Source organism: Danio aesculapii, chromosome 21, assembly GCF_903798145.1.
Source record: "Danio aesculapii chromosome 21, fDanAes4.1, whole genome shotgun sequence".
Classification (NCBI taxonomy): Eukaryota; Metazoa; Chordata; class Actinopteri; order Cypriniformes; family Danionidae; genus Danio; species Danio aesculapii.
In genome coordinates this window covers 21,502,626-21,529,056 of record NC_079455.1, presented here as the reverse complement: position 1 = coordinate 21,529,056, position 26,431 = coordinate 21,502,626, and the positions used below count along the sequence as shown (strand labels likewise).

The following is a 26,431-nucleotide window of genomic DNA, read 5'->3' as shown; positions in this document are numbered from 1 at the left end:
GATAGATGTTTTGCATTGTTTATAAAACTGCTAACTGTGTTTTTCCTGGAAACTGCGAAATGCAAAAAGTGTTAGCTTGTGTGCGAATTTGCGCCTGCACATATATCATTATGCAACAGGAATTTCACGCTCCAGACAGTCGTGAACATGCTCAAGACCATTTGACAAGCTGTGGATTAAATGAGCAAAATATCACATGAGTATAGCTTTGCTACATGGCTCGAATCACAGCCGTGTTGATATAGAGCTGTATCACATACATACAAGTGTGTTAATGCATTTACAGCAGTTTGATTGCAGTGTGAATGAAAAGAAATAACCACATAGTGTTTTAAAAATCATTTTGTGTGAGGATAACTACTTATTTAATAACTATTTTATTCCACAATGAACTCAAATCTCAAGCTGACTGTTTTGGCAGCTGAGTAAAAGTCCAAATATCACTTTGGGTAATTACGGAAAGTCTCTTGCATTTTTTCATAGAACAATTGCTGATAGAAAAGCATTAGATTGAATGTACATGGTTGAAAGTGATCCTCCTCAGGGAATGTATTTCTCATGAAAATATCAGAAACTTATTTTTATATCTTCATACACAGATAATCATACACACTATCTTCATAAACCACATATTAAAGTCCACACAACCACATTCTTACTTAAAAATGTATTCAAATTACAATCTATTAAACAAATACACTAGTATTCATACATTCTAGTTTATTCCTCCACCATTAAGCCTGGTTTATACTCGACGGGTTCACTAGTGTGCTTGAGTGCGAATGTGACATCATCTCAGAGTTTGCGGGTGTTCACTTTGGGTGCACACGACATGATTTCGGCTGACGGAGCGCACAATTTGCTTTTTGAGACTTGAGCGAACAGTTCGCGCGTGGCCACATTTGATTTGAGCTAAATATGAATCACTTTGAAGAGATTTTGTTTGAAACAGGTACGCCTATACAGTACAGACATCTTTATGATCCGTACATGCATGATCATAGGGATAACCTGGTGACCAATAATTCTTGGCTAGAAAGTGCAACAGCCATGGGAAAGGAAGAAAGTTTTTGTTAAAAAGTTTGGAAAAACCCGAGGGATAAGTATGTTTAAGCCAAAAGAGTCCATGGCAAAAGTGGAGACCAAGGTACACAATTACAGAATATGTTTTCCCACCATTCATAGGTTTTACACTGATGTAAATATTACAATTTTGAATTTAAACAATTTAAAAAGCTACAAAACTATAATTAAGGAACACTTTTTTTTAATTATTATTTTTCTAGGCTTTATTGGTGATAATGGTCAGGAATATTGGACCATTATTGCCTTTTTAGCATAAGTAGAGGACAGAAACTAACCAGACAGTAATGTGTCAATTGTGAAACTGTTTAAATCTAAAAAACATCTGTATTTTTACTAATTATACTTTTTTTTTTTTTTTGGCTTATTCTTGCCATAATAAAAAATATATTTGTAGAGACATGTTCTCCTGCCATTAATATATTAATAAACTTTAAAGGGTAGAACTTTCCGAGATATGAAACAAAAGCAAGTGATGCATTAAAGTTGTATTTAAAAAATCTTGTATGCTTATAAAAATCTTTATAACCATTAAAATAATTTGAAAAAATAGCTGTAATCTTGAACGATATTAATGATAAGACATAGTTACGGAACTTTTTACTTCTCTCTTTATCCGTCTGATTTTTCGGTCAGTTTTTTTTTTTTGAGCGCCCCCTGTCATTTTAAAGAATATCTCAACAGCGAACGCATCTAGTATAAAAGCCTTATCCATTTCGTAAGGTGCGCGCACAGTCAGCGGAGGTCTGTGATGCGGTGCCAGGCGAAAGTATAAATCAGGCTTTGCACTCAGTGAGATGGAGTGTAGGTACTGATACAATCTGTGATTTGGATTCTGTGATCATACATGGCTAGAAAAACCTGTCACCCAATCAGATTTCTGTTGTATTAAGGTAATAATAATGTTGTAAATAATGTACAGTTTCTTACAAAACCCAATTGTATCACTTAATAAATCATCATTATATTGTCAGAAGACACAGGTAATAATTTAGTTATGTCTGTATATGCTTTTCTGACTTTCAAAGTGCCAGTAGCTATTTTCTTGCATTTTATGAATCACCAAGTACCACAATATAAGATAGAAATGTACTTTAGGACTTTTAGGCATACATTTACACTGATGTGATCAGTATAGGCTGGTCCATGGAGCATATATGATCACACTGGTATGATTAGAACATTAAGTGCACATAAATACACAGAAGTACTTGCAAAATATAGCATTTATGGTTTGAAAAATACATGCTGATGTCTATGGAGATGGCAATAATAATTATTTGTAAACAGGATCAAACAATGTAGATTATTCACATCAGATACACACTATTTAGTTCACTAGAAAATTTATTGTGACCTTCTGTCAGTTAAAAGCCACTTCTATGTATTTCGAGAGAAGTTGATGAATTTACATGTTGTAAATCCAGCAGCTCTAATCTCTCCACTGCAACACAGAATAGCGATTCTGCAATAAAAGATTGCAATCTCCACTGCAATACATATGCTCACGAATATTTAAAAAATGAAATATCAGATATTTCAGAATATTATTAGGGAAGGCAAGGCAAGTTTATTTATATAGCACCTTTCATACACAGTGGCAATTCGAAGTGGTTTACATAAACAGGAATAAAAGAAACAACAGTAGAATAATAACAGTGATTAAAACATATATAAAAACAGATTAAATGTATTAAAACAGGTTATGAAAGAATAAAAGAGAAAAGAAAGACATGATAGTGCGAACTGTCAGACCTAGCACAGTGCTCATTCAGTAAAGGCACAGCTAAACAGATGTGTTTTCAGTCTTGATTTGAATCTGCCTAATGTTGGAGCACATCTGATCATTTCTGGAAGCTGATTCCAGCAGATGGGGCCATTTAGTTATTTATAGACTAGTAATAATACATTAAAATCTATTCTGAATGTAACTGGGAGCCAGCGTTAAGTCCTGAGAACAGGATCATGTGCTCTGATTTTCTTGTTCTGGTCAGAATCCTGGCAGCAGCGTTCTTGATAAGCTGCAACTGTCCGACTGTCTTTTTGGGAAGGCCAGTGAGGAGTCCATTACAGTAATCCACTCTGCTGGTGGTAAAAGCATGAACAAGTTTCTCTAAGTCTTCACTGGAAACAAAGCATCTAATTCTTGCAATGTTTTTCAGATGGTAGTATGCTGATTTATTTACTGGTTTGACATGACTATTGAAACTCATCTTTGACTCCAGAATAACACCAATATTCTTGATCTTATTTTTTGTTGTTTGACCCTTAGAGCCAAGGTACACATTGACCTTTAAAACCTCATCTCTGTTCCCAAGAGAACATTTTATTAGGACGTTTGTCAATATTTGCACACAACGGAAAATGAAACAAAAGCATTATATGCATAATTCATCAGGGCTGCAGTGTTGCATGGTAAATACAGCTTGACACAACTCAGTGGAATCTTTAAAGCAATGTGTTCTAAATAGTGATCACATTAAGAAAGTCACACAGAAGTATTTAAAACGTACATGTGAAAGGGTTAATTTTGTACTAAAGATAAAAGCCACCTAAATCTTAGTATGGAATGAAGGTAAACAAATCAACAACATACATTTTTGGGGTGAACTATCCCTTTAAATGATGTCAGATGAGGATTTTAGAATCTACTGAGTGAAGGTAGGGCAGATTTTGAGTTTATTTGTCGCAAACCACTATGTAGCAATGCATGTGGGCTACCATGATATTTTAAGTCCCCTATTTTCTCTGCAATGTGTCATGCTGAGAGGACACAAAGCTGTGACAGTGTTATCTCACATTGTCTTTTTGTCCTTGCTGTGTTGTAATCTTCCCCTTTTTATTTCCTGAGCCATTCGTGTATATGCTGCCCGCTGCATATATTTCTGTCCTCATATGTCCACAACGCACAGTCATTGTGCAAGAATTAAAGACCAGCATCACCATTCCCAAACATCCTCTATCTGAATGAAACCCTGAGAACATAATACAGGTTAAAGCCTTGTAAAAATCCCCAGCAAATGAAAGACACAGAGCCCAGAAACATTTGTCCATGCTTTTTTTTTAGGTTGATAAGCTTTAAAGGGTTGTGTCAGGCAGGGAAGCTGGTTTACTGGGCAGTCCGCCCTCAGAAGGGAGCAGAATCCATGCTGAGCTTCATTCTCCAGTAGTCCCACAGTGCACTGGATGTAGCTGGCCGACAGAAGCGCTCTCTCTCATGGCGGTGGGACAACCTCCTGGGGCCCTGCGAGCTCTCGCTGTCACCGTGTCCGGCGCTGTGTCCGAAAATGCTACAGCAAGCAGCAAAGGGCATGTACACAGTGAGACATGTTGTTGTTGTTGTTATTTGGACCATAATGCGCAGCTTTTTTTTTTTTTTTTTTTTTGCTTTTTTATGAAAGTTTTGACTTTCCTTTGCAAAAAGTCTGGATGTCCTGAGGGCATATTATTTTTACAACATCTTATTTGCATACATTTCTTGTTGAAAGTTTATATTAAATCAAAGTGGACACTCTGATCGTATTGGGAATGGATAATTGGTGCAGTTTACCTAAAAACCTGCAACTGTATTGTCCTCTTATATAACAGATTTTCCCCCTGCTACCACATGTCATTTAATTTCTTAAAGCCCATTTTGGATGCTTTGGGTTTACATTTTTATGACAAGAAAAATTTGGTTCATGTTGAAAATGTCATCATGTGACAGCTAAAAATATAGTCATTATTTATTCATTTATAACTTATTGTTATATTATATTTAAATTACTATGAAAAAAATATTAGTTAGGGTGAGACATGTACTGGGCATGTAACAGAAATATCAGGAAAATATCAATATCAGTATCATGTGATCTGTTTTGACAAGGAAAGTTCGATTGCAATGGCTTGTGATGTGACACTTCAACAAAGTAGTAGTATTTTTTTTAAGATTTGAAAATATTATTTAAGTTGCACAATACTGTATATATTTTGAGTATGATGTAGGTGCCAAGGGATGTGAAACTTCAAATATTTATTAGTGCAAATATATGATCCTTTGTATTTGAAACAAATACCTTGAAAACTATATTTAAGTAAAACTAAAATAAAATAATATCAATAATATCAATATTTATAATCTATTATTCAGTGGTTAGCACTGTTGCCTCACAGCAAGAAGGTTGCTGGTCCGAGTCTTGGCTGGGCCAGTTGGCATCTTTGTCTGAAGTTTGCTTGTTCTCGCCGTGTTTGCGCGGGTTTCCTCCTGGTACTTCGGTTTCCCCCCACAGTCCAAAGACATGTGCTATAGGTAAATTGAATAAAATAAATTGGCCGTTTATGAGTGTGAATGAGAGTGTATGGGTGTTTCCCAGTACTGGGTTGCAGCTAGAAGGGAATCCGCTGTGTAAAACAAATGCTGGATAAGTTGGCGTTCATTCCACTGTTGCTACCCTTGATGAATAAAGGAATTAAAGGCTGGTTTATACTTCTGCGTCAAGCGATCGCCGTAACCCACCGTTTATACTTCTATGTGCTGTTTGTATTGCTCTGCGATAACACTTCTGAAACACTAGCTGGCAGTAGGTTATGTTATGTTCCTCTGTGTCGAGTGTTTTCGCGGGTGTTTTGTTTTTTCTGAACGCTACCTTAATGTACAAGTAACTAAAATTCACCTACTTAGAGGTGGTAACCAGCGGACATGCAACAACAATAATCATAAGGTAAACACAAAACAGAAGTTTTCATCTGGAGCTCCTTCATGGAACTCGATACTTGTAAACACTCGCTCTAACTGGTTGTGTCTCTTAGCACCGCCCACACTCATCACAGCTACCAAGCCGACCAATCACAGAGCTTGTGCTACGTGTTGCTGCGATGTGTAGTTAAATTTTTTACGATGTGCACGTCGGCGTCGACCACAGCAAGGGCTATGCGACTGCGACCATACGCATGCGCTTGGTGCAGAAGTATAAATCAGCCTAAAGCTGAAGGAAAATGAATAAATGAATAATTTTCTAAAATATTAATTAGTGTGTAGTCTCATATGTTGAGAATTTGGTATGAAATTTTCAGGACGATATCAATGCTATTGTCAATTAACCGTGTTATGACAAGGATTGTTACAATCAGTTTGTAAACTGTGAATTTAAGTATTTAAATGACTGTTTTAATATGTCAAAAATTGTAAAAGATTTTTACTTGGTTAATAATACGTATGTAGCATGCTTGTAGCACACAACTTTTAACATAAAACTCTGACATATTTTAAAATGATTCTTTTTTAAAGCATATTTTTGCCATGGACACTCTAGCTTTTCATTTTCCCCACCATCAGCTCAAAGGTCATGAGCAGTAGGGTCAGGGAGGTTGCGAGCAGTGCTTCAAAAATTCAGTAGATGCGTGACCTTTCTCAGTTCTTCTCTGAATATCGAAGGTTCTTTCTTTACTTCCAAGCTTTTATTTGCCTCACCGATATGGGCTCCCCAGTTCCCTGCCCTCTCTTTTCCCCATTAGAGCTGACACCACACTTATTCATGTTTTCATAATGCTCTAATTATTGCTGTCTCTCCACCTGACGCACAGTCACAATAGATTATAAACCCGTTTGCCTTCTTGCTCCTTATCAGTTCATTTTAATCCTCGCATTTCCCCAATCAATAAATTGAATTAAATCATTAGCTTCTGCCTGCCCTCCCCTTGACAGCCACATTCCCGCTTTCAAGCTGGCCGCTCTAATTAGTGGCACATTACGCGGCGGCTACATGAAAGCAGCACTGCTTGCCGTTTCAAAACAAAGACCACCACAATGGCAGCTGGAGATCACAGCGCTGCTGTTGGTCCGTTTGTTTCTCGTCTTTTTTTTTCGAAGCATGTGGCTGTATCGCTCCCAAGCTCAGACTTGTACCTGAATAAACACCACACACACACACACACACACACTTGTGTTCAGCGGAATATAGATGTGAAAGCTACGCGCGCGTGATGTTTTATTTATTTGTATCTTCGCTCTGAGCTTACGCTGCCCTGACATCATGATCAAAGGTGAGAAATGTTTTGCCTTGGCAGCAGGGTCTTCCACGTGCGAGTGCGCAGATCTGGGAGAGAAATGGACTTTGCATCTCCCACGCGGATGGCAGCGGCACGCTCTCGCAGTGGGCTTGCACGTAGAAGAAATAGAGAACGGTGAAGATCTTTTTCCTTTTGTGGCTCACAGAGAGTCTACAGCCCTTGTAGAGCGGTATGGTTTTTTTCTCTCTCTCACTCGCTGTCTCTGTCTATCTTTTTCTTTTGAATGAAAGCGAAAGAGCATGGCTAACCAGCTGGATCCAAGAACAATCAACACCCCGCACCATCAGGGCCCGCTTTCATGATCCCATCGCCTCAAAAATCTCTAATGATGCCCGATTATTTCTTTATTTATTTCCCCTTTTATTTATTTCTTTATTTATTTATTCATGGCGCTCTCTTTTTTTCTGCACGCGGCTTTGAACTCTGCTGTTGCGGGCAAGAGCAAACGCGTGCGAGTGCTCTCGGTGTCGTAAATGGTCTGTCGATCGGCCTGGAATTTATCTGCGAGTGGGGGGCGGATGGGGATGGGGGAGACGGCAGGCTTTCATCTCTCTCTTTCGCCCATGTCTCTCTTTCGCCAATCTCTCCCTCTCTTTCTCTCTCTTACACTCAGCACCATTTACTTTTCACGCTCAGCCTCACACACCGGCAAAGCGAGCCCTAATGGACTCCTCATTATTCTGGGCCGAAAGGATTCCGTTCCTCTGCGTAATTAGGAGAGGGAACCGTAAGTTAGGATCAACGTGAGATTCTCAAGTGAGCTTGATCCGCTTTTAAGCGTGGAAGTGACTGGTGTGTTGGATACAAGCATTATTCAGCATATATGAAGTCATATTGGAACTTTGTACTATACCTGCGTTTATTTAGCCTATTTTTAAAGGCTCTTGTGTAGTAGCGAGGCTAAATACAGGCCAGGGTGACAGTGGCCCACTTTAAAAGCTGGTTCATCCAATTAAATGAGACACACAATTGTTGTATATATATATATATATATATATATATATATATATATATATATATATATATATATATATATATATATATATATATATGTGTGTGTAGAGAAAAAAAGGAGAAAATTCTGCATACATGACAGTAAACCCAATAATATATGAACTTAAGAACAACTGACGTGCACTAGCTGTCAATTTAGCCTTCAATTCCAATTCAGTTTAATCCTCCATCTGTAAAACTGTTCCTGATTGGTCTTTACTCATTGTCTCTAACCTCTACTCACTCACTCACCATTTTTGAGATCTAGTTTGCAATGGTTAAACTTCCAGACCTTTTTAAATGGTGTGGGAAAACACAGTATTATTGTGTCACAGTCAGATCTCTGATGCCCTATTGCTTTGGCCAGTCAACCATGTAATGCCACTCAATTAGGATTTTCTCAAGGTCTACCCAACTCCCTGCAGATCCTTCATAGACCCACAGTTTGGGAAACCCTGACTAAATATAATGTAATTATAATATTATATAATAAGATTACACTTGTTGTTTCAACAAGGAATGAATTGTATTTTCATTCTCATTGTGTTTTAGATATATATGCTAATGCAATAGTGCAAGGGCAAGTCTGCAGCCAGACACTTCTCTGTTAATGTGAAAACAGTTAATGTGAAATCGCTGTGATAAACAAGTTGAAAGTAATCCAAAATATAGCCAGATTACATTACCTAAAATGTTTACCTGTATGTTACTGAATACAGTTTTTATCATTTCATTTGTACCGTCCTTTAGTACAGCATTCTGTACAGGGGTATACCGGGACACACTGTATACTGTAGGGGTAGACTGTAACAAAATTCCACACTCACCCAGGCTTTCATTTGGTAAATGAACCATCATTGGCTGAGGAACAGCATGGAGCAGGTCAAATCAGTTGCCAGGCTACTGGGAATACTACCAGTGCTACCGATGGCCAGTCCCAGTGAATATGTAACTTTATAAAATTCCATTGAACTAAAATGAATTACAATTTTTTAATAATTATATATATATATAAAAGTTGCAAAGAAGTGAGTTTGGTTAAGAGTTGTCTATTGCTTCTAGTTAGTTGTTTAGTGACAGTTCAATATGGCGTCAATTTGGAAACGTTTCTTATTAATCCTTTGAATTAATTCTGATTTGATGAATCAGTTGAAAAATGTTACAATCCCTGGCAGTCTAGGGGAGTGCGGTTGCATTTTTGAGCTGAGGATTTGGTTACATAAAAAACTAAAGTAAATTGTGCTACAAAGTAAGGATGGACAACAAGAATTAGTGAAAAAATGATAGTGATTAATTTACAAAAAGTGATGGTGAATCAGTGAGTGCGAGATATACAGTATATACAAGAGACAATACCAACGAAATGTTAGAAAGACTGGCTATGGGTGGCGCTAAAGAAAAGAACCAAACAAAACCAAACAGTCTTACTAATATTCACAACAAATCCCCTCTAATCTAATCTAATCTAATAAACAAAAGATATGAAAAATCAATCTTCAACGTCAATGACATCCTATCTAATCTACATTAATATAAAAATAAAATAAAATGACTATTAATACAAGCTAAATAATATCTCAGGCATACTACCATCATGGATATTAACATTTGGATTTCTATTTGTTTATAGTCGCTAAAAGTCCATAGAGCCAAAAGTGGCCATAAAGCACCCACGTATGATACCTGCTCACCACAAAGCTAGAAGGTTTTTTTTTTCTACTAGGTGTTAAAATGAAACTGCACTTGAGTGTCAGAGTGGTCCAGCATGGCACGTCCCATGGCCACTGTCCCTATTTCAAACCCCAGTGATATAAAGCTCAGGTCGGATGATTCCAGAAATAGACGTGTTGGTGTTTCTGAGTGTAAAGCAATCTCAATCACTTCACTTACTCCCATGGAGCAGCTTTCAGCTAATCTGAAGACTATATCGCACCTTCCCCATTTGCTTGACTCCCCTGGTGTTGTATATAAGCAATAGCTTAAAAGGAGCATATGGCTGATTTTCTTTTCTCAGCGGAAACGCAATCTAGCCTTCAAATGGGAAAAAAAATACTGCTAATTATCTCCTGCATGTTTCTTTTGTTGCTTGAAATGGAAGTGGAGTGTGAAGATGTGACTTTTCATTCTATCATCTGCTCTCTTTCTCTGTTGACTCCGCAGCCCTGAAAGATGCTCGATTCCAGCTGGTCAATTTCTCAGACAACGAGCTTCGTGTATCGTTATCCAACGTGTCTCTATCAGACGAGGGCAGATACGTGTGCCAGCTCTACACAGACCCTCCACAGGAAGCCTACGCCGACATCACTGTGCTAAGTATGAGCTCACATCTACACTACACACTGTATGTACACTTTCTTTGCAGTCCGTAGTTTTGGCATACTGCATTAGACCCTGTTTAGATGCACAATCCATGTATCATGAATAATGATTCACCACCCCACCCCCCTTCAATGTGATGTTAAGATTGTGAGGGTGCAGGTGAGATGTAATTTTTCGAGAGACACTCAAATAGATCACGTGCGCTGCATAGGCCTATGCAACGTCTATAAATCATGTAAAACAATTAATTGCAAACTGAAATAAGTGTATTTTGATTATATGCTTTGGAATTTGATGTTTTATGAGATTATTTAAATTTTTTTTGCGATTATTTTGCATTTAATTAAGAATTTTGCATGATTGAAAAAATGTGCGAATTTTAGTTGATTTTGCATTGGATTCAGCGATCGTGGAATTGGGAAAACAAGGGGGTCTGATAATATTTTACTAGATATTTATCAAGATACTTGTATTCGGCTAAAAGTGCAAAAGATTTTACCAGTGTTGGGCAATAATGCGTTACTAGTAATAATAATGTGTTACTGATAACTAATAATGTATTACTGTGTACTTTTAAAATATATTAAATCTGTTATGATACAATATGATGCGTTTGTCTGTTGGTTTTCGCTGAAATTAGTTTACTAAAGAAAAAGTTGCAAAGAAGTGAGTTTGGTTAAGAGTTGTCTATTGCTTCTAGTTAGTTGTTGAGTGACAGTTCAATATGGCGTCAATTTGGAAACGTTTCTTATTAATCCTTTGATAGAACAATTTCATACATTTTCATATATAAAGATCTTTTTGAAATTGCTGTGTATTTCCAAATTTCTGAAAAAGACTGTGAAGAAAATAGTTTACGGTCATTTGGTTGCAATAGGGTTTTTTATGATCACAAGTGATGCACCAGATAAGAGTAAATTTGATGAATCAGTTGAAAAATGTTACAATCCCTGGCAGTCTAGGGGAGTGCGGTTGCATACTTGAGCTGAGGATTTGGTTACAAAAAAAAATTAAGTAAATTGTGCTACAAAGTAAGGATTAGCAATATGATGCGTTTGTCCGTTACTTGGTAAATTAATTAATTTTGGCTGCAGTCTAGCCTACATCTTCCTGTTTACAGCGACAAAGCATTGTGGGATTGGTGGATGCCAACTATCCACTGTAAAGAAGACATGTTGTGTATGAGATGCCAGATTGGACAAAAGTAAAGCGAAAGCAGAGAGACCAGGTATGCACGAGAAAGGTCAAGTGTGCTCGCGAGCGTGACCAAAATCGCGCGAGCTAGGCCGAATGTGTGTGCGCGAGAGAACGACAGACTATTATCATTACTATTATTAATTACTATTGCTAACACTACTATGTTTGTTTTTTTATATAAATAAGCACAGAAATAAATAAGCTCAGAAAAATGCAGTGATTTACTTTTAATTGTTTTACATATATTTATAGCTGTTATACAACAGAAGATTTTGCACTTTGAGTATACACAGCTTACTTTCCTTAAGTTGTTGACACACCACATTTAATTTGTGGTTAGTTTGAAAATTGCTCATAGATTTGATTTTGGAGCAGATCTATGTTTTTGTTTTGTTCAGAATGCACAACATTTGTGGTTGCCTAGAATAGCATATTTTTTTTGGTGCTGAGTTTCACCAAATTGATTCTGAATGAAAATTAATTGATTTATTTCATAAAGGTTTTGTGTTTGTTGTATATTTTTGCTATTTTCATACTCAAGCTGTGAAGGAACATGTTTAAGGGTTAAATACAAACATTTATGATGCTGAAGTATCTTTAGTTTTTGCTTTTTGTATTCTGAATATGTTATTTAGCTAGTTTATAACCTTGTGATATTTTCATTTGTGTACTGCTGATTTGACTTAAATAAATTAGTGTTTAAAAAGGACTTTATGTAAGTTTGTGTTGTGTTTTAGTTGTGAGAATGCAAATGAATTAAAACTGTGAAGCTGATCAACAGTGTATTCTCCATGCAGCACTTAAGTGACATTATAAGAGCATCAATGGGAGCATTAAAAATGACTTTTAACAGTAATGCATTACTTTTTGGTGTAATCAATCAATAAAGTAACAGAGTTACTTTTTAAATGAAGTAACTGGTAACTGTAGTTAGTTACTATATATGAGTAACACACACACACACACACACACACACACTCACACTCACTTCCAGGTAGGGTCATGAACCTAAGGTTGAGAACCCCTGTAGACAAACCGGAGACTGTTGTTTTGTCCATCTGATTTCCCAGAAGGCACTCGGTGCCTAAACAAACACCCACAGACAAAAACAAACACATGCAGGGCTTCTTTGTTTCCTGTGAAATCCTTTTATGATCAATCACCCGAGTGGAGCAGCTTTTATGAGATGCTGCAGCAGTGTAGAATCAAGATATAGCCATTCATCCTCACCTAACAGAAGGGCTGAGACACAGCCAAGCCAGATCCTGAGCACTGGCTCATTCATATTTTAGAAGGGGTCTGCTAACACACACACACACACACATCCATATACACACACACACACACACACACACACACACACACAGATGCATACACAAATACTGTCAGTGAGGTTTAGAGGGGCTGCTAAAAGCCCTCTAACAATTCAACAAACACTTCACCTGCTACTTTCTTAGAGGACTCAGCTGCATGTTGGGCCCATTCAGTGGAATTATTGTTTATGTGTTTGTGCATGTGTGTCTTCGGTACATGCAATGCGTTGTGCGTCTTGACATAACTGCATGGAAAAATCAGCCGCACTTAAAAGTGATTATTCAAGAGCACAGTTTAGTGCGGGTGGGTATTGAGGCAGCACTGAATGGCGTCGAGTGGCTGTTTCCAGAGCTTCAGACGCCCAAGATGGAGCGTAATGCTTGAATAAAAGCCTGCTGCTCGGGGAGAATGAGAAACCTCTACCTTTGAATTATTCTGTCCGTAAAAAAACACTCCACATTTATAATAGATTGTTGGAAAGGTTTTTGATTTGTTTTTTTAGATGTTGAGCCTCCTGGAAATAAGTATTGCTGAATTAGAAAATTTTACAACTGGCAATATTATAAAATGTTAATCATTCATTCATTTTCTTTTCAGCTTAGTCTCTTTATTAATCATGGGTCACCACAGCGGAATGAACCGCCAACTTATCCAGCATATGATTTTCAGCATATATGGATGCCTATCCAGCTGCAATCCACATACACACTCATTCACACACATACACTAGCGACAATTTTAGCCTACCCAATTCACCTGTACCACATGTGTGTGGACTGTAGGGGAAACCGGAGTACCCGGAGGAAACCCACCCGAACACGGGGAGAACATGCAAACTCCACACAGAAATGCCAACTGACCCAGCTGAGGCTTGAACCAGTGACCTTCTTGCTGTGAGAGGTGATTGTGCTACCCCCTGCACCACCGTGATGCCATTGTAAAACGTTGTTAAAATGTAAAAGAATATAGATTTACTATCTTATATAATACAACTGAGAAGTAACATATTTTAGAATTAATAGAAAAATTTAGTAGTAAACACAAGAGGGTGGAGTATACATGAGGATGAGAAGTGAAATTGGAATAGACCAGAGGAAGGCATGGACACATATGGATAGCTTATTTTATTTATTTATTTTTTTTTTTTTAAGTAAAGCTTATGTTGGATCATACCATTTGTTACAGTAAACAATCCTAAATACTAATTACAGTTTCCAAAATACAATCGCAGCAAAAACATTATATAACCACTGATGTTAATAATTGGTCATCATGGCTTCCAAATCATCATATACACTCATCGGCCACTTTATTAGACCTTTATTACACCTGTCCAACTAGTGTCCCATGGCAGCAACTCACTGCATTTAGGCATGTAGATACGGTCAAGATGATCAGCTGCAGTTCAAACCGAGCATAAGTATGGGGAAGAAAGGTGATTTAAGTGACTTTGAACGTGGCATGGTTGTTGGGGCCAGATGGGCTGGAATTTCAGTATTTCAGAAACTGCTGATCTACTGTAATTTTCACGCACAACCATCTCTAGGGCTTACAGAGAATGGTCCGGAAGAGAGAAAATACCCAGTGACGGCAGTTTTGTGGGCGCAAATGCCTTGTTGATGCCAGAGGTTAGAGGAGAATGGCCAAACTGGTTCGACATTATAGAAAGGAAACTGTAACTCAAATAAGCACTCGTTACAACCGAGGTATACAGAAGAGAATCTCTGAATGCACAACACAGCAGCAGAAGGTCACACCAGGTGCCACTCCTGTCAGCTAAGAACAGGAAACTGAGGCTACAATTCACACAGGCTCACCAAAATTGGACAATAGAAGATTGGAAAAATGTTGCCTGGTCTGATGAGTCTCGATTTCGGCTGCTATATTCGGATGGTAGGGTCAGAACTTGACGTCAGCAACATGAAAGTGTAAATCCATCCTTCCTTGTATCAACAGTTCAGGCTGATGGTGGTGGTGTAATGGTGTGGGGGAATTTTTTTGGCACACTTTTGGCCCCCTAGTACCAACTGAGCATCATGTCAACACCCCAACCTACCTAAGTATTGTTGCTGACCATGTCCATCTCTTTATGACCACCCATCTTCTGAGGGCTACTTCCAGCAGGATAAAGCGTCATGTCATACAATACAAATCATCTCAGACTGGTTTCTTGAACATGACAATGAGTTCACTGTACTCAAATGACCTCCACAGTCACCAGAACTCGATCCAACTGAGCACCTTTGGGATGTGGTGGAACGAGAGATTCGCATCATGGATGAGCAGCCAACAAATCTGCAGCAACTGAGTGATGCTCTCATGTCAATATGGACCAAAATCTCTCAGGAATATTTCCAGTAGCTTGTTGAATCTATGCCACGAAGGATTAAGGCAGTTCTGAAGGCAAAAGGGGTTCCAACCCGGTACTAGTAAGGTGTACCTAATAAAGAGGCCGGTTAGTATAAGTATAATATGTCAGACCGGAGACTGTGGTAAAGATCAAAGATATTTAGGAATTGTGTTGTTTATATTGTAATTCTGATAAATGAAAAACATTGTTGGTACACAGAAGTGTACCAATTATCCTAATTATTCCAATCTTTTCACTGATAATGTTTCTTTGTTAAGATATGCCTGTGAACATTCCCAATTATCCAGGTCGGGGCAGAATGTTCCAACAGATTTGTTCTAGTCAACTGGATGTATTGCTTTCTGTTGCATAAGATGTTTCACCAGCGATCGTCGACTCATTAGAGTACATACTTCATCACGGTTCACTCTTTTACTTTATTTTCTCTGATGTGTCCATTCTTCAGTGTTAGTGTCGGTCTCGGCCATCACTGCACCCTGGGCTGAATGAGACTGTAGTGGTGCTTGATTTACAGAGCGCCTTGTAAAATCTGTCTGTCTTTTCTCAGTCCCACCAGGAAACCCAATCATAGAGTCCCGCGAGGACATCGTCAGCGAGGGCAACGAGACAGAGATAACCTGCACCTCCATGGGCAGCAAACCCGCCGCAACCATCAGATGGATGAAAGGAGACAAAGAGCTACAGGGTGGGTCAAGTCACATTGTGTAAACACAAACAAACTTGCCGTTTACCAGGTTTGTTCCTTTCATGCTTTATGTATTGGAAAAACGATACTTCAGTTTAAAACATTTTACAATTACATTGATTAGTACTAGCCTTAGGCAATGTTATATTTACATAATGCTTAGTTATACTACTGTTTTAGGTCACACTTTATTTTAATGTACAATTAACAAACCATTAACTAAGACTTTTAGCTCTAATTAACTACTAAATAGCTGCTTATTAATAATTAGTAAGTTAGTAGTTGGGTTTAGGTATTAGTTAGGATTAGTTAGGAAATTAAAATAAGTTCATATTTTAAGTGCTAATAAGGAGTAATATCTTATTATTAGGCAGGTAATAAGCCAGTAGTAAGTAATATGAATTGTTACTTAAACTAAAGTATTATCCTGTTTTAAATTTTGAGGTCAGTAAGGGTGCTTTCACACCTGTAGATCGATTGTTTTGTTCCGAAACAGAACAGATATTCAAGTTGTTACAATGTTTATGTTTGTTCTTGGTGCGGTTCGTTTTCACACGGCAAACTTTCTAAATGGACCAAAACAGATAAAACAAGTCACGTGCGAGTACATTCTCCTCACATTGGTCAGTTTCAGGGTTTATTTTTCAGAGTTCCATGGATTCCGCTCAGCTATCATGCATTGTTGTTTTAATTTATGATGAAGAGAAATAAGACATTATAAGCAAAAATGTGCACTTTAATTTTGACACCCACATACATCGTCACCAAATATAAATCAGAGAGGTAAGACTTTCTCTTTTATAGCCTCATTTCAGTTGTCAAGTTTTGTGAAAATCTATTGAATCAATCAATATATATATAAAAAAACATTGGCTGAATTATGCATTTTATGCTTAAATTATAGAGAGAAATAAAAGGTGAAGCGAAACTGCAGTCAAACCATTAAGCAGATCAATGTGCATGACTAAATTAACTAAACAATAGTACAAATGCAAACTATAATAAGATTAACATATGGAAAAATGATCAGATGTTAATTTCGGTCAATTTTCCTGTCAAATAAACAGCATTCTGTTATAGTCCAGCATGCATTCACTTTCATATTCTACATGAAATGCACATTTACCGGTAGGATTGACATTCTGCCCTACTCATCATGCACTCTTTATATAGCCATATATATGGCTATTACATAACCATAATACACTGTGATATTGCCTGGTTCGTTAGATCACATTGCTTTCTCACTACAATCGATCCGCTCCAGAGTTCGTTTCAATCGAGCTAAGACCACCTCATTCAGGTGATCACGGACTGATTGATTTGGCGTGGATCCGATCGCGATTGCGGGTTTCACATATGCCAGACAAACCATGCTAAGTGGGCAAATGAACCAGGTTCTAAAACAAACGACTAGGTGTGAAAGCACCCTAAGATTTGATTTGGGTTTTTTTAAGAAATTTCTTTTTTCAGCATAATCTCACACTAGATTGATCAACAGTGTTAGTTAAAGGCAGACCCTAAATTTAAATGTACTCAACCTCAAATTATTCCAAACCTTTATGAGTTTCTTTATTCTCTTTCTATTTAAAAAATATATGTTGACATTTATAAAACAAATACCATTGAAAGTCAATGGTGTCAAATGGAGTATATGATGAGCGAATCTTCAGTTTTGAGTGAACTAGCCATTTAAACTAAGTCTTTTTAAAAGGGCAGTTCACCAAAAAATTGAACTTCTGTCATCATTTATTCTCCCTATTATTGTTTCAAACCTGTTTGAGTTAGTTCCGTCTGTTGAGCACAATAGAAGATATTTTGAAGAAGTAGCCATTGACTTCCACAGTAGGGAAATATCATGGAACTCAACCTTCTTTACATATATCTTATTTTGTGCTAATTTATGTTCATTGGGAAAAAAATACACTAAAAAAACATTTGTAATGCTACAAAGCATTTATTTTTTAATATTAAATAGGGTTAATTTTAAAACAAATCACAAGGCTGAACTCACTGTATGAGAATAGTGCTATTTTTATTTATTAGCTTAAAATAAAGAAGAGAGTTCAAAAACACGTTATTTACTATATGTTTATATTTTCTATATCTTAGAAATAATGATAATAGATGATTATTTTTAAGACACATGACAAATATTGAATAATTTTAGGTAATTTTGAATGTAATTTATGATCAAGTCTTACCTTGGATTCATAGAAACCTATTGTAGGAGACCTGCTAAACATAAGTTAATTGTAATGTACAGGGCATGACAACAGAGGTGAGAATCCAAATGCAGCTTAATTAACAGAATGCAAAGTCAAAACATGTACTGTAGGGTTGAATATCTAAGGCAAGGCAAAAAGGGTAATCCATAAAACAGGCAAAAGGTCAGGTAATGCAGCAAACAATCACAGAAACCAGGGAACTGTCCAAGATGCTAGGAAAACGCTTGAAATTGTCAGCCGGAGCACAAATGAGACTTAGCTAAGTGTGAGAGTGAAAGTGAGTCCTAAAGGAGCTGCTTACACCTGGTCACTTCTGGTCTGGGAGGCATTTCAGATTAAACTGGACAGATCTGAATGCATCTGGTTGTTGAAACCACATATATGGAAATTTTACTTCACCCAAAATGAAATAAATAAATAAATAAATAAATGTGAGAGCGCTATATAGGCTATATGACATTTTCAGATATACACAGTTTGGGATGTTTTTGTTTCATTTTATTTTTCCATTTCATTCTAATTTTGTGCAGCCATTAACCATTAAAGGATAAAATTTAAATGTTAAAGTAATGTATAATGGCAACATTAACAACAATGATGCATCACGCACATGAAGTAGCTCCTCATCTCTAGGATTGTGGTGGATAAATAATAGAAAAAATGAGCATTTTGTTTAATTACAAATACAGTGTTTTGTTTTTAGGAGAGTATTGTACACAAATTAATGTCAACCATGTTGACGTATCTGTGAAAAAAAATGCTTCATTCAGCAGCAATAACAGTAATCATTTAACTTGTACACAAGTGAAGTACAAAGCCTGTAGACTATATGAAGAATCATTTGTATGCCGAATACGATATATAGCTTATGTTTATGTAAAAATAACAAGTTAAAAGGATTAGATTAGATATAACATATATTAAATTGACATATCCAAGTTAAACTGCATGTAGCACAGGAGAATAATAGATACGATTGGAATCGTTTTTGTTCAGCAGAGACTCAGAGATTAATATGGCCAAATGTAAATGGAATCATTTTTTTTAATCAGATAGCTATTCAATCGGAAAAAAATACTGAATGTGGCCAGGTGTAAACAGTCCTAAATAGTTCAGACAATGACAAACAGATACAACAGTAAACAGAGAAACAGTCCAGATGATAAACAGGTGGAATAGTAATCAATACAATGGTTTATGGGAAATGGAGTCCTAGAGAATGACAGAGGAGCAGGATGGAGTTTCCTCTAGTAAGGCTTGTTGACACTCCAAACTATGAATATTGGTGTTTTGTACATCAATTCTAAGTGCAATATATTTGTCTACAGTTCATTCCAAGTAGTTAAGCGTAAGTCTTTAGATCAAAAGGCTTTTAAGATCACGAGAAACTCAAAGTTTATTTAAGATGTCTCCAAACCTTTGACTTCTAGTGTGCCTCTTCTCCACATACTGTAGTCTATTGATCTTTGGATATATTTAGAAGACGTAATTACAGTAAAGACTCACCACCTCTTTTACAACATATGCTTACCCGAACTCTCTTGACAGAAGCTCGGCTAATTTTCCATATCAGTCAGTGAAGGTGAGCAAGAGTCTGTACCTTTGACCCGCATCCGTCTAGACACGGGCAATTTGCGTATTATGTACAAATCACTGCGTATAAGCTGTCCTAATAACAGCTCCCCAAAATGAGACGGCTAAATTGGCGTCCAGGAAGGATGTTTTCATTTGGTAATTAGCGATAAGCTCAGTCAGGGGTCTCCGCTTTCTCTCCACTGGGAGTTTCCACAGCATTGTTCAGTTCGTTTGTCAATGCTGTTTTGTGTTTTGTGTAGCATCAATATATTATTGGACAGTTGGACAAATGCGCTGCTAAAGATGAACGAGTTTGCCTCAGCAAGATGGACAGCAGGACATGAATATTCTGTTTTTGTAGAGTGAAAATGGTTTGAATGAAGGAGGAGGAGGAGGAGAAAAGCGATTGAAGAAAGCGTGGGACTCTCTCCTGACACAGGCAGTGCATCACTGGCACTCACTGGCTGGAAATTGCTTTTGGCCCCTGCGCCTTTTCGGATTTATTTTTAATTAAATGTCCTCCTCATTCAGCCTAATTACCTCTAGGATAATCAGGCTTTTTTAAATATCATTTAAAGGTTACACCCATACAGCCCCGGAATGTAAACTCAGCCGCCCCCACGATGTACCACCTCATTCTCCCTTTCGCTCACGCATACACAACCTTCGCCGTCTTATCCGTGTTTGGTACTTCTGTTTTACATCCTGCTCTATTGTTGATACACACCTGTCTCGTAAGACTCGCTGAATGAGCATCGCGAAACAATGACTTGTTAATTTCCTCCTGTCAGACGGCGTCGGCCCGCTCATTGTGTCATTGCTTAAAAAATATAATCTCATTTCAATTAGCCAACTAAGCTGAGCTGAAACACAATAGCTCGATTCAGGCTTTTTAATGTCTTTAAGGAAGTTCGAGAAATCACTGCTTTGGCCTCAGATTTCCAGACCGTCCTCTTTTTTCGACGGAGTGACTTTACCATCAGAAGGTGGTGAATAATGGGAAAAGCAAATTATAGATTGCAAAAAAAGCTGCCAATTCAATGGGGAACAGGATCTCTTTTGATATTCAGCCCACTGTATCGCTGCAGATTGGGACTAATCAGAGCTCCTTTGCATTTCAAAAAGGGAGATGTTATTGAAATGAAGAAATGTGTGAATGACAGTGATTGACCTGTGATTATCTCTTTATCAGCAGTGACTGTGGCATTGTGAGGGAGAATACAGACGTGCTTCTGGGCTCTCAATGAGCTCTGTGTCTTCTCTTATTGGAGATATGATTGTCTGAATATCCATTCACTGATGATAATGTTGAATGCAGGAGAAATGAATGCTCGAGTAAAGAAATTGTGGAAAAAAAATTACACAAAACGTCTGGAGGATTGAGATGTCCAGATTTCTACACAGCGGCGCCTTCTTATTTAACATCGTGGATTATTTATATTATTAATAACGTTGGTAAAAGATCGACATAATCTATTAATAATTGGCAAAAGAAAGATGGCAATTACTGGCTAAGCTAATCTGATGTTCACTTGCTGTTAAACATCACTCGCTGTTTTTATTGGAAAAAATATATAAATTTTTATTCAGTAACTAGTTTCATAGAGTGTTGTTCACTCAGTTTCTTTCCTCCAAAATTACTTGAATTATTTTATTTTATTACATTTTATTTTCATTTTATTTTATGTTCATATTATTTTATTTTGTTTCATTTAATTTTATTTTCATTTTATTTTATGTTCATATTATTTTATTTTGTTTCATTTAATTTTATTTTCATTTTATTTTATGTTCATATTATTTTATTTTGTTTCATTTAATTTTATTTTCATTTTATTTTATGTTCATATTATTTTATTTTGTTTTATTTTATTTTATTTTAATTTAATTTTATTTTATTTTCATATTATTTTATTTTGTTTTATTTTATTTTAATTTAATTTTATTTTCATATTATTTTATTTTGTTTTATTTTATTTTCATATTAATTTATTTTATTTTCATTTTATTTATTTATTTTTCATTTTATTTTATTTTATTTTTATTGATATTTTATTTTATTTTCATATTATTTTATTTTATTTTTATTTTATTTATTTATTTTTCATTTTATTGTATTTTATTTTTATTGATATTTTATTTTATTTTCATACTATTTTATTTTATTTTCATTTTATTTACTTATTTTTTGTTTTATTTTATTTTTATTGATATTTTATTTTATTTTCATATTATTTTATTTTCATTTTATTTACTTATTTTTTATTTTATTTTATTTTATTTTTATTGATATTTTATTTTATTTTCATTTTATTTATTTATTTATTTTATTTTATTTATTTTTTTATTGATATTTTATTTTATTTTATTTTTTTATTATTATTATTTTTTTTTAACATACACAATGATTGATTATGATATTGGCTGAATTTGTGTTTGAATGTTGGCCTGACCTTATTTGAAAATAACCCTTCATTCTAAAGAATATTTTTGCAGATGTGAAGCAGTCAGTCAAGTTTGTTATTTTGTAAATTGGTTTCCACTTTAATGAAAATATAATAAACAAACTCAACTCAACTTTTAGTCCAAGGGCATCACCATCTTTGAATATTGCTACGTTTGACGTCACAGGGTTGGTTCTGTTCCCTTAACTGAACAGATACAGTGGAAATAATGGACTGAGCATGGAGACTGCAAAGCTTAATTTAACCCAATGTGTAAAGTTGTGAACGAGTATCACAGAGCTGGAACAAAAACAAGCATCAAAGTGTGTCTAATAAATACAAAAATATTTATACATTTTCCATTTTTCTTTTTTTAATACCTTTCATTTGATGCGCTTTGGGCCACTCTCTCACACTGCTCCAGCACCGCCTAATGAGAGGATTTACATTCAGACTAATGCAACGATTAAAGCACATGACTTCACACTTTACTAATTCACATCTTTGTGGATTAAATCAAGACATATTCCCTTTTCGATAAACTCGATCTTTCAACATGTATTCGGATGTAAAAACTACCATGTGAAAAAAACGCGCCGATCTTAGCTTTGTTTGAACAAAAAAAGAGGTGAGCAGCTATAAAAGTGAAAGTACCCACCCCCATTACGTCGGCACTGGACCTTGTTAAAACCATGGTTGTAACCCAGTCAGGCAGTGTAATACAGAGAGTGGACTAAAGCGCATCAAACAATTGGTAATTAAAAAGGGAAAAAAAAGAATCATAGAATAAATATATTTTTATATATTAGACACACATCTGATGCTTGTATTGGTACCAGCTCCAAACCCACAACTTCACACATTGGGTTAAATTAGGCTTTACTGTCTCCATGTTCCGTCCATTACTTCCACTGTATCTGTTCAGCTGAGGGAACGAAACCAACCCTTTGACGTCAGACACAGCGATATTTCAACATGACGGCGCCCTAGCTCCACACTGAAAAAAAATTTAATGGTTGTAAACAATTTATTTGGGATGAATTTAAACAAACAAATTAAGTTGAACATTACTAAATTTAATCTGCTCGTTTAAATTCGGCCCATATAAATTGTTTGCAACAATTTTGCAGAAATCATTATTTTCCAGTGTACGTAACTACAGTGTGAAAACTACAGTAAAAATGCTGTGTTCTTCAAAATGGTTACACTGAAAAAAATTATTCAAAGATTATTTCTTGGATTTACAAATTCTTTAACGTTAAGTGGTTGTAAACAATTTATTTAGGCTGAATTTAAACAAACAAATTAAGTTAAGTATTATGAAATTTAATTTGTATAAATTCAACACAAATAAATTGTTTGCAACAGTTTTGCAGACATCATTTTTTTCAGTGTACATTAATCGAGTTTGTTAAATATATTTTCATTAAAGTGGAAATCAATTTGCAAAATAATGTACATTTGATAATTTAATTAAATATGTCGCAACCAAGAATATTAGACTTTCTGCAAAAAATGCAGGGTTCCACACAATTCATTCATGTTGTACCAACATAAAATAATACATTTAGTTAAAGAATGTAAGTGGATTAAACTTAAAACAATTAAGTGGTGCCAAAAAAAATCTTAAGAATTGTGTTGTTTCAGCTCATTTTAAATAAATAGTTTAAACAAGCAGCAAAAATCATTCACTGTAAAAGAAATGCAGGGTTCCACACAATTCATTCATATTGTCCCAACACAAATTGATTAAGTTAACTTAACACTTTTAACAAATCTATGTGCATTAAACATAAAAAAATTAAGTTGTCCCAGTGAAATCTCAAGAATTGTGTCGTTTCAGCTCATTTTAAATAAGTAGTTTAAACGATCAAAAAAAATATATTTTTTTGAATGTTGTTTTCAATGTTGATAATCAAACAAGTTCTGAATTTAAGAAATATTTCTGAAGTATGCCCTTAGTAATGGCTGCTGAAAATTCTACTTTATAATTTCAAATATCAATTGCATATTAAATATATTAAAATAAAACAGTTATTTTATTATTTTTATATATTTTTGCAATTATTTATTGTATTTTGGATCAAATACAGGCAGTCTTGAAGAAACTTTAAAAGCACAAAATAAATCAGCCCAACCCCATACTTTTAAACTACACTGCATTTTCCAATCCCAAATGGATAGACTGCCTGAAAATGAAATGTCTTTCTTCATCTACTTTGTTATTCCAAATCTTCCTAAGCAAAAGGAGAATTATTTAAATCCATATAACGAAAGTCAGCTGTATATATAAATACAGCAATATCTTTGAAAGGTAAAGGAAATTTCTTTGAGGAAATCTGTTTGAAAGTAACCATTATATCTGATTGTTGGCGCATAAAGGACACACTTCACCTATGATGAAGTGACGTTTGTTTTTACCCTCCATCTCACTCACCGTTATGTATTTCTTTTCTTTTAATCACACGCACGGAATTCATTTTTAATGGTCAAGTGGATTTATTTTTTCTTTACAAAAACACAAACAGGACAATAGGTCCCTCTCTCTCCTTCTTCTTTAGGTTTCTCACTCAACCCTTCATTCCTTCGTTCTCTCTCTTTCCACCCACGCCTGCTTCTCTCCACAAGGCCAGAGCAGTAATTGAGTGATGGAGGTCTGTGCGGTGCTGCGAGGCTATTGTCTGGAGCCGCACAATGACTTCGAGTCTTTTGTGTTCTTCATGCCCACTTGATGCTGCTGAAGGAGGGCTGCGGGTCAGAGGCGTCCACTACAGCCATTATATCTCACTTCATAAAGCACAAACACACCCTCGCAGCCCACACAGTTGCCAATGAGTGACAGCAGCATAACAAGTCTCCACAGGAAGCGATTTAGTAGGGATGGGAAAAAAAAAAAGATTTTTTAATGATATCGAAGCGGTCAATTCGAGATCAGTAATCAAAAGTCATAATTAAATGTTTAGTCTACATTTGGTAATCCAGAGATTTTCTTAATAGGGCTGCATTCACAATAGTGCATTCACAATAGTCACATTGCTGCATCTGAGTCACCATTTCTGAGCCACAGTTGAAAATGGGATTTGTGGAGTCATTGTAAAGTGTTACAAAACAGGTCATTATTTGCATGTATTTTTGAGCCATGTGAGGGTGTAAACATTTCAAGCCAGTTTAAAGCATTCAGGTAAAAGAAATTATAGTCTTTAGATTTATTGTATTTACACTCACCGGCCACTTTTATTAGGTACACCTGCCCAACTGCTCGTTAACGCCGATTTTTAATCTAGAGTTCACAGAGAAGGGTCAGAAAAAGAAAAAATATCCAGTGAGCGGCAGTTCTGTGGGCACAAATGTCTTGTTGATGACCAGACTGGTTTGAGCTGATAGAAAGGTAACAGTAACTCAAATAACCACTCATTACAAACGAGGTATGCAGAAGAGCATCTCTGAACGCAAAACACATCCAACCTTGAGGCAGATGGGCTACAGCAGCAGAAGAAAACTTCTGTCAGCTGAGAACAGGAAACTGAGGCTACAATTCGCATAGGCTCACCAAAATTTGACAATAGAAGATTGGAAAAATGATGCCTGGTCTGATGAACCTCGATTTCTGCTGGTAGGGCGAGATTTGGCAACATGAAAATATAGATCCATCCTGCCTTGTATCAACGTTTTATGCTGGTGGTGGATGTAATGGTGTGGGTAATTTTTCTTGGCACACTTTTGGCCCCCTAGTACCAATTGAGCATCGTGTCAATGCCACAGCCTACCTGAGTATTGTTGCTGATCTCCATCCCATTATGACCACAGTGTATCCATCTTCTGAGGGCTACTTCCAGCAGGATAACGTGTCATGTCATAAAGCGCGAATCATCTCAGACTTGTTTCAATGAACATGACAATGAGTTCACTGTACTCAAATGGCCTCCGCAGTCACCAGAGCTCAATCCAATAGAGCACCTTTGGGATGTGGTAGAACGAGAGATTAGCATCATGGATGAGCAGCCAACAAATCTGCAGCAACTGAGTGATGCTATCGTGTCAATATGGACCGAAATCTCTGATTAATATTTCCAGTATTTTGTGGAATCTATGCCACAAAAGATTAAGGCAGTTGTAAAGACAAAGGGGGGTCCAACCTGGCACTAATAAGGTGTGCCTTATAAAGTGGTCAGTG

The 26,431-nt window shown here is 36.2% G+C and overlaps 1 protein-coding gene across 4 annotated transcripts in view; it reads left to right on the top strand.

Annotated features, from left to right (window-relative positions):
- cadm1a (cell adhesion molecule 1a) overlaps positions 1 to 26,431 on the top strand; it is a 508,053-nt gene that overhangs the window by 379,376 nt on the left and 102,246 nt on the right. For all 4 annotated transcript variants that reach the window (XM_056446059.1, XM_056446061.1, XM_056446060.1 and 1 more), the window contains 2 exons: positions 10,285 to 10,437; positions 15,873 to 16,010. In XM_056446059.1, coding sequence (XP_056302034.1) covers positions 10,285 to 10,437; positions 15,873 to 16,010 — 291 coding nt within the window. The remainder of the gene's footprint in view (positions 1 to 10,284; positions 10,438 to 15,872; positions 16,011 to 26,431) is intronic.